Raw genomic sequence first — 22,292 nt, forward strand, 5'->3', positions numbered from 1 at the left:
CCACACTGCAGGTCAGACATGTGAACAAGGGTGGCACTGTAGAAAAAGTGTCAACTCTTTTTTTAAAAAAAATTCCCAGACTACCACTTTGACTCCAGTGCAGTGTCCTGAACATAGCATGCACTGTATATAAATATCAGAGGGGCCTCACTTCATAACTCTTGGGTAGTGCCTACTGATATGATTTACTAGGAGCATTACAGAGAAGTGTACCTGGATTCTTTTTATGAATATTCCAAACACAGTCATAAAAGGAAGATTTAAAATAAATACTGCAACGCCAGCAAATACAGCAACACCGAGTGTCTGAAAAGAAGAAGACATTAACAGTCAGTGACAATGATACAAGGAATAACAAAAAGCAGGTTTACATATATAATACATATATAAAGCTGCAGTGATTGCTGCCCATACAGTATATTAAAGCTAACATACCAAACTGTTAGATACTAGTTATAGCCCCCTGCTGTTCTCCTCGGGGCCTATTCCACGGATTGATAATCGGCCTGATACGGCCGATTATCGCTCGGTGGAATAGAGACAACAATCAGCCTAAAATCATCGGGCACCGACCGCGCATCGCTAGGTGGAATAGCGGTGCACGGTCTGTGCCAGATGATTTAAAAACACCATACATTACCTATCCAGACTGCCAGTCTTCTCCTGCGCTCCTTCTCCCCGGGTCCCGCGTGCAGCAGCAGCAGCTTCGGAGCGGCCTGTCTGAGCTGACAGACCGGTCAGCCAATCACTGGCCAGGATCGCTGTGGCCAGTGATTGGCTGAGCAGTCTGTCAGCACAGACAGGCCGCTCTGAAGCTGCTGCTGTGTGCGGGACCCGGGGAGAAGGAGCGCAGGAGAAGACAGGCAGCCTGGGTAGGTAATGTATGATGTTAAAACAAGGGCTGGAAGGACATCGGTAACGATGTCCCTGCAGCTTTCGCTAAAAGATTATCGGGCCGTGGAATAGGCCCAGTAAACGAGCGCCAATCTAGCAGATCGGCACTCATTTACATTGTTGACTGGACCCCCATCGGCCCGTGGAATAGGACCCTTTATTCCTTTAGATTTTCAGCAAGATCCACAGTGGTCTCTTTATATTTGCCGTTAAGTAGTCATTTAATATGCTAATAGGGATTATAATCAATAATGCCACAATTGGCCTAACATTAGTTAACCCTTTGAGGACCAAGCCGAAAATGACCTAGAGGACCGCACCAATTTTCATTTTTGCGTTTTCGTTTTTTCCTCCTTCCCTTCTAAGAGCTCTAACAATTTCTTTTTTTTTTTTTTATCTACAGGACCATGTAAGGGCTTGTTTTTTTACAGGAATAGTTGTACTTTGTAATGGCATCTTTCATTCTACCACAACATGTATGACGGTACCCCCAAAATTATTATTTATGAAAATATAAACTGGTGAAATTTGAAAAAAGAATGCAATATGGTAACTTTTGGGGGGTTCCTGTGTCTACGTAATGCACTATATGGTAAAAGCGAAATGATACCATTACTCTATAGGTCAGTCCGAACACAACCATATGCAAGTTTATGAAGATTTTTCTAATGTTTTAATTTTTTTAATGAAATCCTTTTTTTTGCAATTAATTAATAATAAAATGGCACTATTGTGACTCTCTGTTTTATTTTTTCACCTACGGGGCTGTATGGGGTGTCATTTTTTGTGCATTTGATCTCTAGTTTTTATTAATACCATACTGTATTTGTGTAGATCGGACATTTTGATCACTTTTTTCCCTCTTTTCATTTACGTTGTTTGCCATATGGGATGAGGATTGTTATATTTTAATAGATTGGACAATTACACACGCTAAGGTATATAATATGTTTATTTGTTTAATTATTTTTATATGTTTTATTTATATTATGGGATAGGGGATTGATTTTAACTGTTAACATTTTTACTTTTTTTTTTTTTTTAAACACATTTTAAGTCCCCTTGGGGGACTATTACATGCAGTCATTAGATTGCAAACACTGATCATTGCTATGCCATAGGCATAGCATTGATCAGTGTAATAGGCGCTCTACTCATTGAGCCTGTCTGTGGCAGACTCAATGAGCAGATTGCCGATCGGACAACACGGAGGAAGGTAAGAGACCTCCGGCGGTCCGACACAGTGTCTGACACAGCGATCGGTAAATGACAGGGGACTGCCCCTGTCTTAAACGCCGGGATTGCGGTGTTTAAGGGGTTAATGACAGGCTGCAGCGCGATCGCAGCAGCCTGCCATAAACAGTGAGGGCCCGGCTACTGATAACAGCCGGCCCCCACCTTCAATAAAGCGCGCTCCGCTCCGGAGCACACTTCATAACACAGGACATACCTGAACGCCCAGGGTAGTCTGGGGACAGGCATCCAAGGCATACAGGTACGTCCTAGGTTGTCTAGGGGTTAAAGGAGAAGTCCAGCCAAAACGTATTTTTTTTATGTGTTATTACATAAGGAAAGTTAGACAAATTTGTGATGTACATTAATTATGGGAAATGCACATATACTGCTAGTTCCCTTAATTTGATAGATCAGGCAGGTTTCAAATTCTCTAAAAAACGGTGACAGCACAGGGAGGGAGGGGGGAAGGTACTTAGATGCACGGGCACCTCTATCTATCCCTACCTGATGCCGTACAGGCCGAGCACGGATCAGGAGTGCTCATAGTATGAGCAGAGGATAGGAGAGTAGTACAGTGTGTATCTGGCCCACGGTACTGTGCAGGGAGGGAGGTAGTTAGATGCACAGGCACCTCTCTCCCTCCCTGCTCGGTGCCATCTACTCCCTCTCTCCCGGTGTGATCACTCGTCACCAACAGCACAGGAAGGGAGAGAGGACGATGCAAGAGTCCTTATTCCCCAAATTATTCCATAAAAATCAATAAAGGATATTGTACTGTAACAAATCATCTCACGAATACTACACTACAGACTTCCATAGACAATACACTACATAGACTTCTACATATAGTGCGCCCCCTGCTGTACACTTAATATGAATTATACCTGATTCGTGACGTCACATTTTTTTAGAGTTTGAAGTCTGCCTGATCTACTAAATTAGGGACATAGCAGTATATGTGAATTTCCCATAATTAATGTACATTAGGAATCTGTCTAACTTTCCTTATGTAATAGCAAATTAAAAAATACCAGAGTTCTCCTTTAATTCAGATTTTTATGACCTATGGTCTGATTCTCCTCTATTCTCCTCACATCAGCAGCTATAGCAAAACCACTGAAGTATCAAGAACAAAGGGTAACCTGTTCTACTACATTCCAGACACAATTTCACTGTCATAATACTGAGCTCCATTATGCATAAGGAAATACTGCAATCTACTTTGAAAGCATAACCCTGGTTGTAGTTATAGGCTTCCCTTATCTCATTCTGCTCTTGGAGTATATATAGCGATCCTACTCACCTGACCTTCTGTAGTAGCTGCATGCCTATACTGAACTCCTGTTACAACCTTTGAGCTACCTGATGCAGGATAATTATTATAATGAGTAAGTACCAAAAATGTAGCCTATCCTCACCAACTGAGCATGGAGCTGGTCCTCATATGGGTGGAGGAGCAAAATTTAGTTACATGCTGAAACTGCAAGCAAAGCATATAATTATCAGATGAACATTTGTGGGGTCCATTTTAAAGAGGTTGTTCAGGGCCAAAAGTATTTTTAAAAGGGTGGCTGGTGCTGCCAAAATAAAGGCATACTGGTTCCACTCCCCTGCCTCTGCAGTCCCGTCAGTTTCCAATCCTTTTGGTTTTACCCTGGTTTATGTAACGTCACAACCATGCATGATATATGTCCCATGCCTGCAGTGGTTTCCTTCCTTAGTCAGCAAAGCCAAGAAGACCTGGGCCTTTCTGCCAGTGGGAGTGCAGCAGCAGAGGAGGAGCACAGACAAGCATGCCTTCTTTTACATTATGGCAGCGCCATTTTTGTCCTTAGACAACCCATTTAAGTAATTCAGAGTTAATAGAAAACAAAGTCTAAATTCAGGACCCTTTTCTCAGTCAGGGTTGAGAGCATTGCACGCTGGAGCAACTGGTGTGTCCAGAAATTACACAAACAGGAGCTGTGTAATGTTTCATATCCCCTGTGGTGGTGCTGCAGGGAAATTATCCCAAAGTAATTACAGCTGATTGCTGGGGTGTCAGTAGCACCAGTTGTCACCTAATTATCAAAGACTTTTCAAATTTAAAGGGCCTTGTTCAAAGCAAACCCTCCTTAGGCCTCTAATATTTTAGCATCACTTCTAATATTAAAGAGTTATTCCAATCTGATAAAGTGATGGCATATTGCTAGATTATGCCATCACTTTAGGATTCAGCCTATGGGTCCCCCAACTGATTTTAACCCTGCATCTCCTATACTGAAGAAAGGGAAAAAAACAGATAGGAAACATTCCCTTTAAACACCTACCAAAGGGCATATTAAATGTCAAACTTTAGCCAAAACAAGATTACAACAGAAATTCAATAACATGTCAAAGACAACACAAAAAACATTAGTATATGCCTGAAGTTAATAAACACAATAGAATTCACTGACCTGCCAAAGGAAATACATAGCAAAAATTATTGTAATCGGTGCGGACCAGAGATAATTCAAGCAAGTGGCCAAGTCCATGAGCTTCTGGACATCTGTGGAGATCAGATTCACAATTTCACCAGCCGAGGAGTTCTTTCGCCCAGCATTAGAAATGACTAATGCCTTTTGTTGAAAAAAAATATAATACATAATATCAACAGAAGTAAAAAGAGAAATAAGAATAGGTCTGGTTTAAGCAGTAAATATGTTGGTTCTATCTAGCTATCTATCACTCTTGTAAGTTTTCTGACTTCTGCCTCCATTACAGATTCTGTCTGAGCTCCCATCAAAACAACAATTAACACAGTTAAAAGTCAGAGGAACCCATTTTAAGTTAACAGGATCTGTCTGCAGCTGGTGATGTCCATCATGTGAGAGAGATACGTGTATGACTGCCAGCTAATCCAACTACTGAAAAGCTCAGCGATCTTGAAAACTGGGGCCTGTCAAGAGTTGGTTATGCCTATCAGGGCTCCCAGAGATATCTAATAGCTGTACTCTATTATCTTTTGTAAACCCATAGACCAGTAGTGGAGAACCTGCGGCCCTCCAGCTGTTGCACAAGTGCAATTTCCACAATGCCTGGACAGCTAAAGCTTCTGCATCAACAATACATTTACCATAAAAGGTTTATTTCTAAGTCAACCCATACAAAAGTGAATTGCCCATTGATGGTAAACTTCCAACTGGGTTAAAATACTGTACCTTTTTATAGACACTGCCCACTATTGCTGATCTAAGTCTCATTCCAATAACATAGCACAGGTAGTCATGCTGGTGTAGAAAGAGGGACTGAAAACAAGGGCAAATGAGCAGGAGAACAGCGATCAAAAAGCTTTGCCAAGTTGGTGCAGTTGAATTCTTCAGACGGTCCAGGAGAAGTCTGAGGAAAACAGTTCCAGATGAATGACAGACAGTGTAAAGCTCCTATTTATCATACTACAGAGACACTAAACTGACATACACTGTAGAACCTAATAGATTATAAGGACTTGTCAGACAATGTATGACTATTTTAGGGACAAGGCCTTTGCATAGCCAGCTTTGTAACAGAATACCATGTTTATTATCCCTGTGTCAGACTGAAGAGGCACCCGTGACCTTAGTATACTTTGAAATGGTCCATACATATAGTCCAATGGTGATAATATTCACAGCAGGCTGAAAAACAACAAGCAAACTGAGGACAAGTGTGGTACCGTTTCTGGAAGAGAGCTGCCATGTTTTCATTAGTCTGGATAACCCTTTTAAAGTGTTACTTTCATTTGTAAAAACTTTTTACTTGTCATCAATCCCGAGATACCACCATAGAAGTGCACGGCAGTGTGCGCCTCTGCTCAGCTGTCTATCAAATCGGACTCTTTCATTTCATCACAGTCTGTGGAGAGTCTGATCTTGAGCTGGGGGGTAGAGAGCTCTTCCCCTGGCTGAATCTCAGGATTGGTACAGAGACGTTCTGCTATCTGTATCTTGTGACATGTTTGATGATATGTCAAAAGTTTTTACTAATAACTGTAAGGTTACATGCACACAGAGCAAAAGTGGCGGAATTCCGCCAGCCTCCCTGTCAATAGTGTGAGTCTATGGGAGGCTTGCATGCCTCCTCTCTCCGTGCTGAAGAATGAACATTATGACAAGGAGGCTGGCGGGATTCCGCCACTTTTTCTCCGTGTGCACGTAGCCTCATGTTTTAAATCCACATGAAATCTGTGGCAAAACCATTGTGTGGCCTTTAGCCTACAGCTAGAAGCATGGGATCTATTTAGATACCCAATTGCCGTTCTGATATTCTATCAAAGTCAGATTTGGATGTACTTAGTGTTTATACTTTAAGGAATGGACATAAAGTAATAAAAAGCCAGTCCATTATCAATACAAATGTTCCATAAATATTATAACTTTGCAATGTGTTTTTTTCATAAATTCCAATGAAAGGAAAGCTGTTCTGCAATCTTGAAATCCTATCCTTTTTGGAACATTTTGCATATTATCTGATGCAGGCTAACCTTCTAATCTCACCTTGTATAAATAGACATATATGCAAACAATACACCCAGTTCACAAATCATCACGACATATACACTACAGGTCAAAAGGCACTAAAAAGTTGTAGTACATCATAAACACACTTTTTTTTTTAATTCTTGTTATGCCCATACCTCATAAGTTCAGGACTGATGAAGAGGAATAGAGTGTACAGAACCATCAGCAATGCAGTAAGCAGGTAGTGGTAACCAAAAGAATGAGCAATGATCTTTATGAGGGACTGGTTATTCATCTGCATGCTGGGATTTTTCAGGAGAATTTCAGTCTCGTGAGGATCTTCTTGATAAACCTGAATGCCATCCTCCTCCTTGGCATTAGACAACGTTGTGCGACACTCTAACCTGTAATGGTAGAAAAAGACAACCCTGCAGGTGTAACAGGAGAATTCAAACTTTACACAGTGTGCTGTGCTATAGATACGATTACTGACCCCAGACTGGTAAGCCATTTCCACAAGATGCCATGAATAATCAAGTCCATTTTTTTTTTTTTTTTTTTTTTGCAGAAATCAATAGTACAGGCGATTTTTGGAAACTTTGTAATTGGGTTTATTAGGCAAATATGCCATTATCGGCATTCAAAAAGACTTTCCCCAGGTCCCCCCATCCCCTCCTCTCTCTCATCCACTGCTCATTATCAGGAAATCTCGACTCTTTTACATTAGTCAAGTCCTGTCTGTTCTATGGAGAGGGGAGGAGGGAGATTAGTCACCAGCAGAGAACAAAGGATTACACAGTGGGAGCTGTGTGAAAGCCGGTATTCAGAGGTCAGAGTGACGTCAGAGGAGATAGCCCGATGATGTCGCTGTAAATTAACCCTTTGTTGTCCTGTGTTGGTGCCTCATGTCCCTCTACCCCTCCTCTCCATAGAAAACCATGAAGACAGGGGGGAGAGCTTCAAACTGCTTTTTCATGATAAAAAAAACCCAATGCTAATAAACCCAATTACAAAGTTTCTTAAAATCTCCTGTACTATTGATTTCTGCAAAAAAACAAGAACAAGAATATAATTTGTATAGGTGGCATTGCTGCAACTTCAAGAATCTGCAGAATGTAAAACATTCTGTCCTTAGTAATGTAACAATCACCCAGTGATATGGGTAAAAAATATAGCAACCCTTGTACCATCACATTTGTTCTTTACTAAAATAACTAGAGCCTCTATAGAACATTATTGTATTGACAAGACACTTCTTAACACTAACTATCTTTCATGTGACTAAGGGTTCTTAGAAAGACCTGCATTTCTGTCATGTTATTGTAGTTGGGTGGGTTTTGGAGGTGACACAGTGTCTTTACATTGAGAGAGAACATGGAAGAAAACATTCAACATATTCTTCTACTTATGTTTTGTCTGAAATACGCAGTACATGAATCGATATTTCAGCTCTTAGCACTGTAGATCTCTCAATGCCCAGATTTATGGTAAAAGACTATTGTGCATATTTATCAATTCAACGAAGCTGATTTGCACATTAAGACGAATGGTGTTAAGGCCAAGTTCGTATTCAGACTTCCTGCACACATGCGAGTGCTTTTGCAGTCCAGTCCACAGAATGTCATCCATGGGCTGCCCGCAATCATTGACTGTGCCCCAATAGCAATGTAGAAGCCCATACCACAAATGCAGTATAATGGCTCATGCAGTCTGGGCCCCAGTATAGCAAAATGTGGAACATGCAACACAAAAGAAACTTGCTGGTATACGCTGCCATTAATGAATGTGTGTCACTGTTTAATGTAGAATATTTTAATAGAATAAAAAAACGGGGGATACACTGAATGCTTTAGCCTTCTATGCTTCTTTTGTTAATTTACATTCTGCTATAATTTGGGCCATTGAGACATGTTTCATACAGACCTTAGAGAGTCATGAAATGTCCTCTGAAAAGGTTTACATTCTGCCTCTACATTTATATAGGGGAAGTTTTTCTAGTTCTTTGCAAAAGATTAAACATGTGAAAGTTCAAAGTAGCAATTACATACATTCCAGATTGTGGTCAACTTACGGCTTAGTCTTGTGCCATTCCTTCTGGATTTCCTTCGAGAATGTTAACAAAATGTTTTCAGCAGTGTCCGATTTTCTCAGGGACCAGATATCTTCTGCTTTTAAAGGCTGTTTATAACCTTTAAACATTATTCTTAACAGAAAAGAAACAAGAAATTATTAAGTGATCGCCACTAAATCTTACCCGGGAGCACATGTAGCTATAGGAGTTTACTATAAATTGGAGCTATCCAGCCAGCATGTTTATTATATACACATTTTACAAGATATCTGTAAAATAGTTTACCTAAATAATTTAGAATCTACACTGGATGTACAGTATAGACATAATAACAATGAAAAGAGAAACAGAAAAATTTATTTAAGGACATAATACTTGGTAATAGTGTCAGGAAAAAAAATCTAATTAAAAATGCTTTTTGTTGTAGGTACAAAGTTGCCTAATCCCCTTAAAATATACATTAGGGTGGTTTGTATTGTATCGCAGCGGATTTCACGCTGTGGATTTTGCTTTTTCACTTTTCACTTTTTATGACTCAAAAAATAGCTGATGTTACAGATCTTCTTGCTCAGTATTTTTTTAACGCGAAATTATCAGAAGGTTAGAAGAATAACCTGGTGATATCTCCCTATTGTGCACAGGGCGCTGAGGATGAAGGGAAGTTTCTGACCTTCATCCTCTGTACTGTTTCCGTGCCATTGAAAGTTTAATCTTTATGCCAATTAGACGTTCTGGTGCACTGGGAAAAGGACAACCACCGTCAGTGCATAATCCACCCCATCCCTTCTAATATCCGCAGAGGGGGCCGGCTAGGGGCACCAGTGCACTAAAATGTCTTATTAGCATAAAGATTAAACTCCTAATAGCGTGGAAATGGCACAAGGATGAAGGTAAGAAACTTACTTTCATCCTCAGTGCCCGGTGCTCTATAGGGACATAGCAGGTTAGAGTCTTCTAATCTGCTGATCGTATGTCTTTTGCATCTATTTCCTCTGCTGTAATTTTGGTCAAAGCTATAGCCCACAAAATGGCTATTTTTATTCTGGGCTGTTTGTGGCCCAATGTGCAACTGTTTTCTGAACTGAACTAAGAATGGCTACCCAACAATTCTCTTTAGGGTATGTTCACACTGAGTAAAACATTCAGCCTGCCTCAGTGTGACACTGCTTCTCTATGGGAGAGCGTGCGCTCCTCCGCTGCCACCACTCTACGCTTAAAGAAGTGACATGTCACTTCTTCGAGCAGAGAGCCATAGTGGCAGAGGAGCGTGCGCTCTCTCATAGATGGGCTATGGGACACTGAGACAGACGGGATTCTGCAGCAGAGAGTTTCGCTGTGGAATTCCGCCTGTTTTACCAAGTGTGAATATACCATTACTTAGGAAAACCTGAAATTATTACAAATCTTGAACAGCAAAAATGGAATATTTATCTGTATGTCAAGACTAATCCTCTGTTATATTAATCATTTAATTCACTTACTCTGTAAACCAACTGAAAGTAACTTGGGAAAGGATAGAAGCACTTGACAGGGGGCACTGGTTCTGGGAGAGGGGAAAAAACCAGTGTAAATCACAATGCAAACAAAATACAGTGGATATTTTTTGCTCATGACATGCAAAGAATTAAGAAATATCAATTTACATTGTCTTAGTTGTTCAAATAAGACTATGTGCACACTGTATTTTACAGTGTGTGTCAGAGGTATACATCAGGAGGGTTTTCCGATGTATGCCTCCAATATATATCTCTGACAAATTACACTATATAGGCATACAGTGCATCCATACTATACTAGCTACATACCGTGTCATTTTTTACACTGGTAAAAAATGAGGGTCGATCATTGAAGAATGACAGAACGCACTGGAACAGCACCAGTAAGAAGTACAACATAAATAGTGTGTAACGCAGTCGGTTAATTTCTGCTCCCTAAAAAACAAGAACAACGAAAGGGTTAAAATATTTTAAAAAAAAAATTGTGTTTTTATGTGGGCCAACTGATACAACAACAACTTTAGAATTCAAGTATCAAACTCCTGCAATATAGGCATCTGTGTTTCACAAAGCAAGTGATGGAACAAATACGTAAGTTCTCAGAGGAGTACGGAACCCACGGGGATCAAAGGACCCTGGTCTCTGTCCACTCCAAGTCATTTGGTAACATTATTTCTTTTTCTCTTTTTTATTTTTTGTCTTACCTTTGCCTTCAAACCTGCTTGTTTTGCACTTTTAAACATTTTCCTGCATATATACTTGCGTTCTGTGCACTTGGTTAGCACTAGCACATTATTTATTGTTGTACCTAGCAACATGTCATACACTGCAGGGACGGACTACATTACCACACCAGGGTCTTATGACCGGATTATTACGTTAGACGGTCTTGTACAGTGTTAGGTGTGTTTTAATTGTTTTTAGGTTTTGTCTTGTGTATGTTATATTTACATTTAATAGAGGATTTTGTATTTTTTGACTATAATTGTTGGTATGCTGGTATTATACCAGTCTTCTTTCTCTTAGTGTGTTTAAACACATATTTAATATGATAGAAGCAGGCTTTCAGCATGTTTGTAGCGCTATTGTTAATGTAAAACCTTCCACACACATTTAGCCTGTGACCATTTCGATCATGCCTAATATCAATTATCTAATTTCTATTCATACCTGAGAAATTGCTATTGTGATTTTGGTTCTTAGCTGGAAGACGGCACATATTAAAGTCAGGATCCAGAATACTAGCAGGAGAGCTGATGAACGAACGCCTCTTATCCTCTCATACTGGATGAGACATGTGACAAGAAGCTAGAAATCCGAAAAGTAGGAAAAGAATAGAAAAAATATTTTCAGTTTGGACATTGTTTTTATTCCTACATGAGCTAAAAAGTGGGTAAAGATAACAAATTTTTCCCCTAAATTGAACTCATGAGCTAGTCACAGGATGACATACCTGTCACTGATCGAGCAGCTCAGGTCCGGTACAAGTGAATAGGAGCTGAGCTGCAGTTACAGGTCACCAAAGTGGTGTTCACCAGGTAGTGCGGCTGCCAATTAAACCTATTCTGAGGATAGCTCATCAGTCAATTTTCCCCATTAAATTTGCATTAGCATAAAGGTCGTAGTGAAGATATCTAACAAAACAATTGATAACTGAACTGAAACATTATATTTCCAAGAAATAACATAAGTGTCTGCCATTCCCATCAAGATGGGAATCATATGACAAAGAGTGCATCACTGTGATCATTTTTCACATCTTCTGCCTGTCTCCTCCAGGTATATACAGTCTGTATGAAAAGTGTATTCTAGACTTGCTCTGCCACCTCTTCTGCAAAGTATGCTGCTGGCAATTCCACAGTAACAAATTGTAAGTCTGCATACAGAACATTTTTGTTTTAGGTGTGTATTTCTCAAACTGCAATATATTCTGGGTATGGAGGTTCTTTTGCATTTTCTAAATAGGCTTTTTATAGGCCTTCAAAATGCCAGACATTGCTGTTAATGCCAGTTATAACTAAAGGTGACTTTTAACACAGGTGAGTGCAGATTATTCATTAAACCTTATGTTCCCATTACCATAGCAGCTCCAACTATGAGCGGGCTGATGAGGAGAACCGGAGGCTCCGCTATGCTGTGGGTCATGTTCCACACTGTGTAGAAAAGTTCTGTATAGCAGATAAGTGCCAACAAAGCAGAAAGACACTGCAAAGAGACAAAAAGGACAAATCTCAGGATAATTATCATACATAAAAGGAATATAAGAACATTATATTTCTACAGCAAGGGATTATAATAATCAGATAAACTATATAAACTAGATTTGCATTTCCAGGAAAATACATAGTGCTTGAAAAGAGCGCCCCTTTACCAGAGACTTCCTTTTAAGAGAAACTTTAATCCTGGGTGCCGTCCCTTTAAGAGCAACTTGGCTCCCGTCCCTTTAAGAGCGACATGGGTCCCTTTAGGAGAGACCTGGGTCGCTTTAAGAGCGACCTGGGTCCCTTCGCTCTTTAAGGGACCGAGGTCGCTCTTAAAGGAACCCAGGTCGCTCTTAAAGAGAGCCATTTGGCTCTCAAAGTGACCCATTTGGCTCTTAAAGGGACCCAGGACACTCTTAATGGGACCCATTTCGCCTTTAATGGGACCCATTTTGCTCTTAAAGGGACCCAGGTCGCTCTTAATGGGACCTAGGTCACTCTTAATGGGACCCAGGTCGCTCTTAAAGGGACCCAGGTCGCTCTTAAAGGGACCCAGGTCGCTCTTAAAAGGGACCAATTTCATTCTTAAAAGGGACCCAGGTCGCTCTATAAGGGACCCATTTTGCTCTTAAAGGGACATATTTCGCTCTTAAAGGGACCCAGGTCGCTCTTAAAGGGACCCATTTTACTCTTAAAGGGACCCAGATCGCTCTTAAAGGGACTAGGTTGCTCTTAAAAGGACCCATTTTGCTCTTAAAGGGACATATTTCCCTCTTAAAGGGACCTAGGTCGCTCTTAAAGGAACCCAGGTCACTCTTTAAAGAGACCCATTTCGCTCTTAAAGGGACCCAGGTCGCTCTTAAAGGGACATATTTCGCTCTTAAAGGGACCCAGGTCGCTCTTAAAAGGTACCCATTTTGCTCTTAAAGGGACCCAGGTCGCTCTTAAAGGGACACATTTACTCCTAAAGGGACCCAGATCGCTCTTAAAGGGTTCCAGGTCGCTCTTAAAGGGACCAATTTCACTCTTAAAGGGACCCAGATTGCTCTTGAAAGGACCCATTTTGCTCTTAAAGGGACATATTTCGCTCTTAAAGGGACCCAGGTCGCTCTTAACCCCTTAGTGACCGCCATGCTGCCTTTTCACGGCGGCCACTAATGGGCTTTATTCCGATGCGTACGCCTTTTAACGGCGGGCGCATCGGAATAAATTACCGCCCGGCGGCGGCAGCAGGACGGGTGATCAGCGGTCAGTGTGACCGCTGACACCCTCCTGTAACTGCCCGGAGCGGAGGATTCTCCGCTCCGGGCAGTTTAACCCGTTAAATGCCGCTGTCAAACCATGACAGCGGCATCTAACGGGTCCCGGTGGATCCCGGACGGCGCCGTGGGTCACTTACATGATCGCGATGTCCCGCGGCGCCGTCCGGGGTCCCGATGTCTCCATGGTGATTCCGGGGTCCTAATGAAGGTCCCCGGGGTCACCATGGAGATGCCTGATACTGACAGGGGTGGCCGCGGCTATTGCCTGTTAGCATTAGCCATAATACAATACACTGCAGTACATCAGGTACTGCAATGTATTGTATCAGTGATCAAAGTATTTTACACTAGTGTACAGTAATGTACACTAGTGTAAAAGTAAAAAAAAAGTGTGCACCAAACACAACACAGCCCCCCCCAGCCCCCCCAATAATAAAGATGCATTACATTCCCCATACACTATAAAACATTACATAAAAGTGATCAAAAACACAAATCCTATACATATTTGGTATCGTTACGTCCGTAACAACCCAATCTATAAAACTATATCAATAATTCTATCGCACGACACACGCTGTAAAAAAATAAATAAAAAAACAGTACTAGAATAGCTGTATTTTATCAATCCACTTTAGAAAATACGTCATAAAAGAGATCAAAAAGTCATATACATATAAAACTTGGTATCAATAGAAACTACAGATCTTCCCGCAAGAAATATGCCCAAAACCAGCTCTGTCGCGCAAAAGATGAGAACGCTATGGATCTTTCAATGCAGGGACAGTTTTTGTGGGTTTTGGCTAGGAAGATAGTTTCTATTGCGCCAAATGTGGTATCGCCGTAACCGTAGCGACCCAGAGAATACATGTATTATGTTATTAGTGACCGCCGATACGGATTTTTACGGCGATCACTAATGGGCTCTATTCTGCTGCCATCAGCTCTTTATGGCGATGGTGCAGAATAGTGCAGCGGCGCCGGTAATGCCCGCAGCCCCCTCCTCTTAGCTATCGGAGGTAGCTGAGGGGTTGGGGGAGAGTGTGGGGTCAGTCCCGGCCAGTCCCCTCACCGGTGATCGCCGTTATTATCAGTATAAAGGCGGCTACCGGTAATGGCCATTGCCAGCGCAGCTGAACGCTTTCATCTCTTCTCACCGTGAATCCACAGTGAGAGGAGATGAGAACATGTCCCCCCCCTGTCCCCAGAATTAACCCTAGTGACCTGGCCACTGACCCTCCCCTCCCTGGGCGGCCATCTGATCCAAGATGGCCGCCGTCATCACTGTGAACAGACTCTGTTCACAGTGATGGATTCCTAAAAATGATCCAAGCTTCATTCTCTCCACCACCGGAGGAGGCGGAGAGCATGGGGCAATGATCGGTGACCACCCGGTGTGGTCCTAGTACAAGTGATCAGCGGTATATACTATATACCACTGATCGCTTGTTCCAAATGGTGCCGGCACTTTTTTACGCCTGTCACCAAAGTCAAGTGCCCTGGATTACCCGTAACCACCCAGGATTACTTGTAACCACCCCAGATTGCCCGTAACCACCCCAGATTGCCCGTAACCACCCTAGATTTCCTGTAACCTCCCCAGATTGTCCGTATCCACCCCAGATTGCCCGTATCCACCCCAGACAGCCCATAACCATCCCAGATGGGCTGTCACCACACCAGATTGCCACAGACTGCCTGTAACTACCCCAAATTGCCTGTAACCACCACAGATTGCTCGCAACCACTCCAGATTTCCCGTCACCACCCCAGATTTTCCGTCACCACCCCAGATAGTCAGTGAACACCACCAGATTGCCCGTCACCACCCCAGATAGCCAGTAACCACCCCTAGATAGCCATTAAACACCCCAAGATTGCCCATAACCACCCCATACAGCCAGTAACCACCCTAGATTGCCCGTAACCACCCCAGATTGCCTGTGACCACCCCAGATTGACCGTAACCACCCCAGATTGGCACAGACTGCTCGTAACCACCCCAGATTGCCCATAACCCCACCAGATTGCCTGCTGCCACCTCAGATAGCCAGTAAACACCCTGAGATTGTCTATTACCACCCCAGATAACCAGTAAACACCCACATATTGCCTGTAACTAAAATGACACTCCTTCTCTTCTGAGCCCTGCTGTGTGCCCATACAGTGGTTTATGCCCACATATGGGGTACCATTGTACTCAGGAGAACCTCCGTTACAAGTTTTGGGGTGCTTTTTCTCCCTTGTTCCTAGTGAAATTGAGAAATTTCAAACTAAAACATGTTATTGAAAAAATTCAATTTTTTTCATTTTTACGGTCTAGTTTTGAATACTTTCCTCTAATACCTGTGGGGTCAAAATGCTCACCACACCCCAAGATAAATTCCTTGAGGGGTGTACTTTCCAAAAAGGGGGTGATTTTGGGGGGGAGGGTTCTATTCTGTAGACATTACAGGGGCACTGCAAACGCACCTGGCGCTCAGAAACTTCTTCAGGAAAATCATGCACTGAAAATGCTTGGCGCTCCCTTCCTTCTGTGGCCCGCTGTGTGCCCACACAGTGGTTTATGCCCACATATGGGGTACCGTTCTACTCAGGAGTACCTGCGTTACATATATTGGGCTGAGTTTTCTCCCCTGTTTCTCGTGAAATTGAGAAATTTCAAACTAAACAAACATGTTATTGGAAAAATTCTATTTTTTCATTTTTACTGTCTTCTTTTGAATACCTTCCTCTAATACCTGTGGGGTCAAAATGGTCACTAAACCCCAAGATGAATTCTTTGAGAGGTGCACTTTCCAAAATGGGGTGACTTTTGGGGGGGTTCTATTCTGCTGACACTACAGGGGCACTGTAAACGCACCTGGCGCTCAGAAATTTCTTCAGCAAAATCTGAACTGGAAATGCTAATTGGCGCTCCTTCCCTTCTGAGCCCCGCTGTGTGCCCACACAGTGGTTTATGCCCACATATGGGGTATCGTTCTACTCAGGAGAACCTGCATTACAAAATTTGGGGTGCATTTTCTCTCATGTTAATTATGAAAATGAGATACTTTCATCTTAACAAATATATTATTGGAAAATTTCTATTTTCCATTTTTTTCCGGCCTAATTGTGAATACTTTCCTCCAGCCCCTGTAGGGTTAAAATGCTCATTATACCCCTAGATTAATTCTTTAAGGTGTCTAGTTTCCAAAATAGGGTCACTTATGGGGGTTTCCAGTATACAAGCCTCCTAAATCAACTTAAAAAAAGAACTGGTCCCTAAAAAAATCAGTTTTGGAAATTTCATGAAAATTTGATAATTTGCTGATACATTTCTAAGCCCCGTAACACCCTAAAAAAGTGAAATATGTTTACGAAATGAAGCCAGAATAAAGAGGACATATTGATAATGTGACTTACTAACTAATTTTTGTCATGTGCCTTTTTTTTTTTAGAAGCAAAGAATTTCAAAGTTCGTAAAGTGCAAAATTTTCAAATTTTTCATTATATTTTGATGTTTTTCACAAAAAACACACAAGACAGTGACCAAATTTTGCCACTAACATAAAGTACCATATGTTACGAAAAAACAATCTCAGAATCGCTAGCATACGTTAAAGCATCACTGAGCTATAAGCGCATAAAGTGAGACAGGTCAGATTTTGAAAAATGAGCCTGGTCATTAAGGCCCAAACAGGCTTGGTCCCTAAGGGGTTAAACGGACCCATTTAGAGCGACTTGGGTCCCTTTAAGAGCGCCTTGGGTACCGTCCCTTTAAGAGCGACTTGGGTACAGTCCCTTTAAGAGCGACTTGGGTACTGTCCCTTTAACAGCGACTTATTAAATGCCTTTTAAAGAGCGGCTTGGGTACCGTCCCTTTAAGAGCGACTTGGGTACCGTCCCTTTAAGAGCGACTTGGGTACTGTCCCTTTAACAGCGACTTATTTAATGCCTTTTTAAGAGCGGCTTTGGTACGTCCCTTTAAGAGTGGTTTGGTTACCGTCCCTTTAAGAGCGGCTTGGGTACTGTCCCTGTAAGAGCGACTTATGTAGTTCCCCTTACACAGCGGCTTGGGTACCATCCCTTTAAGAGCTGCTAGGGTACCGTCCCTTTAAGAACGGCTTGGGTACCGTCCCTTTAAGAGCGGCTTAGGTTTCGTCCCTTTAAGAGCGGCTTGGGCACCGTCTCTTTAAGAGCGGCTTGGACACCGTGCCTTTAAGAGCGGCTTGGGTCTCGTCCCTGCTACATGGCTGCCTCAGCTCTGCTATTTTATTGACTGACCTCTGCTACTTATAATGGTAAAGATCATTGCTCGGTTACCATGACAATCTTACTCATGTCAGGGAGACAAAATTGTTAAGGACCTTCCATATATTACATCTTCTATTGGCCAATAGTGGACATGTGACTGTGGATGTTGTGATACATTGCCTGACAAGACCTTAGAGTTCCTATTGGCTGCTATATTTCAGCTATTTGCATATGTGCTGTGATTGGCTGTTAGCGGTTAGAGTGTGGCCATTATTTCCAATAGGCCATTATTTTCTATGGGACATTAGGGGTCTTTAAACGTAAATTTCTTAAAAACGACAAATCCGATCGAAACGGAAAATAGATAGCACACCTCACACCGCCGAGGGCTTCGAAACGCAGTTTGAACAGAGTCTGTGCGCAAAGCGGTTTGGGCTGTATTACGCGCAGAAAAATGGCTGGAAGAAGAAGAAACGGAAGAAGAAGAATACGGATTACAATATAGTGCTTTTCAAGCACTATAATAAAGGTTTAGGGGCACTTACACATACAAGAACTAAACCCATAGACATTCATATGAAGTACAGTTGTCCCTCCCAGTTATAACAACTTTCTCTCCTCTGAGATGTATGGAGATTTTTGCCCATGCATCCAAAAGAGCATTTGTGTGTCCTTGTTATTTTACATGGTCTTTAGAATGCCCCCAAAAAAGAAGTTTGTAAAGGCAAAAAATGCTTCCTGTAAAGTTGTCACTGTAAAATCCATCAAATAAAATAATCAGTTTATTGCTCGTATCTTATCTGGTTATTTGATACCATGTCAGCTCAGCTTATTATGTAGTTTCCACAATGAAGTCATAAAGATCAGCAGTAAAAATAAGCTCACTGGCATTTACTTACCACGAACAATTACATCAGTCACCTGACCATTACTAATTTGCATGAATTTTGTGTTGTATGGATCCGGAATATTACCGTATAGAGGTCACTGTACAGTACCTACATATCTCTGCATGGAGTTTTATACTTCTGTGTAATTTGAGTTCCCTATTGAATCCTGGATACACACTTATTACCCCCATAGAAGCCAATGGAGACTGAATATTGGACACATGCATACGTATGCTGGGTTTACATGTGTCTGGTGATCCGGCAGTCTCATTGGAAATAATTGGACACCAAGTGTCAGAAGCTTTTGCATCCAGCACCCTATAGGCTGAAATGGTGAACAGTGCTGAACTGGTGGATCATGCAGAATATTTGCCATCTGGAGAGGATTCACCGGATCAAAAACACTGCATACAGCATTTTTAGATCTGGCTCCTGCACACTGGATGGCAAATATGCGGGATGACAGATATATTAACAAGCCCTTAGCTTTACATAACAATGTTTTTTCCATTCCATCACTCTATCCATGTATGGTATGTATAGTGGGAGCAGCACTCGTGTGGATAAGTTCTAGTGGGTGGTGCCAGCAGTGTGCACTGTGGAACAACCTGTGCACAGCTATGCAGACAAGGTAAACCACCACGGCACTCCAGATGAAATCAAGCAAACAGGTTTATTCCTGTTTGTTTGATTTCATCTGGAGTGCTGCAGTGGTTTACCTTGTCTATCGATCCACATACTTACACCTGTATTCCAACATCGGCTCCTGAAGCTACACTTATTATCAATGCCAAGTACAGTAGCTTACTGCTATACCAGGTACATATGGACTCCCCCCCCCCCTTACTGTCTAAAGAAGCCACGGGCTGTTATCTTCTTTGAAAAAAGGGCTGCATGAAAACTGTGTTTCAGACCCACATTTAGGGCCTGTTTACATTACGAATCCCTCCTGCTATGTCTTTGGATGGGAGGGCTTGCGCCTCTCCGCTCAAAGAATAGACACGTCCATTCTTTGAGCGGAGGGGGGGAGCGAGCCCTCCCATTCAAAGACATACCAGGAGGAATTTGCCACGGAGTTCACGGACGAAGGTTCTCGGCGGAATCTCTTCACCAAATCCATAGTGTGAACTATGAATCCTTAGCATATAGATCAGGAAAATATTTCACAGCATTCATCAAATATATCCATAGGTCTCCATTCACCCAATAGGCCTCTGTCAGGGTGGGGGGGGGGGGGGTTCAGCTGTATATAAAAGCTCATGAAATTGTTCCTGTTGTTTCCTGTGCACGAGGCTACCACAAAAAAAATGAACACATAAAAATATTGTGCTTCTGATTGCTGAAATAAATGGGAGATGCCAGTCCATATGGGGGAAATAATAACCAATAATAATAACCAGTTTATGTCAGTTTCCATTAAAAAAAAAGTTGCATATGTTTGTTCAAAACGCGTATGTGCACAAATTTTCAACATTTTGCTTCCTGTACAATGTACCTACCACAAAAAGTGGGCACAGCTTTACAACAAATGTATATATATATATGTAATTGAAATCTATGCCAACTTGTGGCTGATGTAATTATCTACGCAAGATCCATTGATAGGTCAATGCCTTCAGTGCCGCAGACGTGGGTGGGACTTTACATAAGACCGACGTATGACACACCAGTCCTAGTAAACTCTATAGTAAATATATAGCATATATTGGAGCCATTCATATAGGGAAAATATTGTGGAATCTTTCCAACATGCACCTCCAATGAAGGCCTTGAATGCATTATACACAGAGCCAAACATTGATTCCCTTGGAAATAAAAAGGAAGTGTCTGGCAGCCACTAACTGCAGCCTGTTCAGCTGAACTAGCTTAGCTAGTGGTTAGTCTGAAAGCTGTAATGCTTGTAATTAGAGATGAGCGAATCGGGTTCGGGTTCGAGTCGATCCGAACCCGAACATTCGGTATTTGATTAGCTGGGGCTGCTGAACTTGCATAAAGCTCTAAGGTTGCCTGGAAAACATGGATACAGCCAATGACTATATCCATGTTTTCCACATAGCCTTAGGGCTTTATCCAAGTTCAGCAGACACCGCCAATCAAATGCCGAAAGTTCAGGTTCGGATCGACTCGACCATGCTCGAGGTTCGCTCATCTCTACTTGTAATCCTTCATAAATATGGGCCCCTAGATGAGTGTCTGCATTTGTGTCTGTATGTGTCATGTTGTTATTCCCCTTGCAGCAACAGTGTTCAGATCACTGCCAATCCCTATGGGCACCCTGCAGTTGCGTATGCTCCACATGTAAACATGATTTATATGTGCACTAAGCCCAAGAGGCAACAACCATCAAGTCAGCATTTAGCCTCCATTCCCAGGTTGTGCATTCTACATACTGCTCCTCTAACCAGTTTAGTGTACTATGCTTTCTAGAAAAAGCTGCAACACATAAAAATAATAACAAACGTACAGGTAATTCTTTTATTGCATAATCTCAGTCATAAATGTTCCATTACGAGAAGGGGATTTTGTCCTTGACAGTACCAGTAAATGTATTGTTTGAACAGTTTTATAGAGCTAGGACTGTAAAAGAATAGGGCTGCAATAAAAAAAAAATCTAGCAGGTTACTGACCAGAAGCTAGATCTACTGAGTATCAGAAAGAATAAGGCAGCTCATTTGTGAGATGTCTCCTGACGTCGGTGAGGCAGCTTTATCTTTATCTCACTTCTTAGTCCTCTATATATTTCAACATGATGTCCTACGTAAAGGCAGCACAGTGTTAACCAATGCAATGCATGTACATACATTTAAGAATAATAGTATGCAGGTTATGTATGTTTGTGGTGAGAGGTTCCCTTTACGTATAGTATACAGTATATTACTCAGGGAAAAACAAAAGCTGGCATCAGACACAAATCTGACAGATCAGTCATAAGACATCAGCCGGTGTAAGATCTGTCAATATACACACTAGATTCACAGACGTTGAGAAACATGTGATGGTGTCTTTGCAGTGTTTTTGTTGATCTCCCAGAGGTCAACCCAGGGCCGTTTCTAGGGCCGGGCGAGCCGGGTCACCGCACGGGGCGCCCACAGCTAGGGGGCGCCAGGCGGCGCCCGACAGTACCGGGCCGCAGCCCCTGCATCCTCAGGGCTGGCCCGGGGATCTGGAATCTAAGTTTCAGATCCCCTGGCCAGAGAGACCTTTAGCTGTGCGTACGCACGCACAGCTAAAGGAAACAGCAGCCGGGCAGAGACAGAGGCTTCCTGTGCAGTCGGCCTCTGTATGACAGGTGGCTGCCTGCACCGGAAGCCAGAAGAGGACGGGACTCACCAAGAAGAGGAGCTGGAGGCTGCAGGGGGAGAGGTGAGTATCTGATGGTGGCCAAGAGGAGGGGGTGGGGGAATCCTGCACAGAGGGAGCCCCAGATATGTCCCAATAAGCCCGCCCCCGCTATAAGCCCCGCCCCCGCGATATGCCCCGCCCCCAGCACCAATGTTCACAGTTTACCAGCTCTCCCAGCATCCTGTATGTCAGTATAATGTAGGT

At 42.4% G+C, this 22,292-nt stretch overlaps 1 protein-coding gene across 2 annotated transcripts in view; it reads right to left on the minus strand.

Moving 5' to 3' along the window:
• LOC138801153 (multidrug resistance-associated protein 1-like) overlaps positions 1-22,292 on the minus strand; it is a 68,977-nt gene that overhangs the window by 26,430 nt on the left and 20,255 nt on the right. Inside the window, exons 2-11 of one of the 2 annotated variants that reach the window (XM_069983681.1) lie at positions 21,374-21,500; positions 12,237-12,362; positions 11,328-11,465; positions 10,467-10,592; positions 10,143-10,204; positions 8,662-8,793; positions 6,767-6,994; positions 5,313-5,490; positions 4,569-4,730; positions 214-306 (exon numbers count right to left, since the gene is read on the minus strand). In XM_069983681.1, coding sequence (XP_069839782.1) covers positions 214-306; positions 4,569-4,730; positions 5,313-5,490; positions 6,767-6,994; positions 8,662-8,793; positions 10,143-10,204; positions 10,467-10,592; positions 11,328-11,465; positions 12,237-12,302 — 1,185 coding nt within the window. In that variant the 5' untranslated portion in view covers positions 12,303-12,362; positions 21,374-21,500. The remainder of the gene's footprint in view (positions 1-213; positions 307-4,568; positions 4,731-5,312; positions 5,491-6,766; positions 6,995-8,661; positions 8,794-10,142; positions 10,205-10,466; positions 10,593-11,327; positions 11,466-12,236; positions 12,363-21,373; positions 21,501-22,292) is intronic. The other variant, XM_069983680.1, reaches the window with a different exon arrangement.

The sequence above is a fragment of the Dendropsophus ebraccatus genome, chromosome 9 (genome assembly GCF_027789765.1).
Source record: "Dendropsophus ebraccatus isolate aDenEbr1 chromosome 9, aDenEbr1.pat, whole genome shotgun sequence".
Taxonomy (NCBI): domain Eukaryota; kingdom Metazoa; phylum Chordata; class Amphibia; order Anura; family Hylidae; genus Dendropsophus; species Dendropsophus ebraccatus.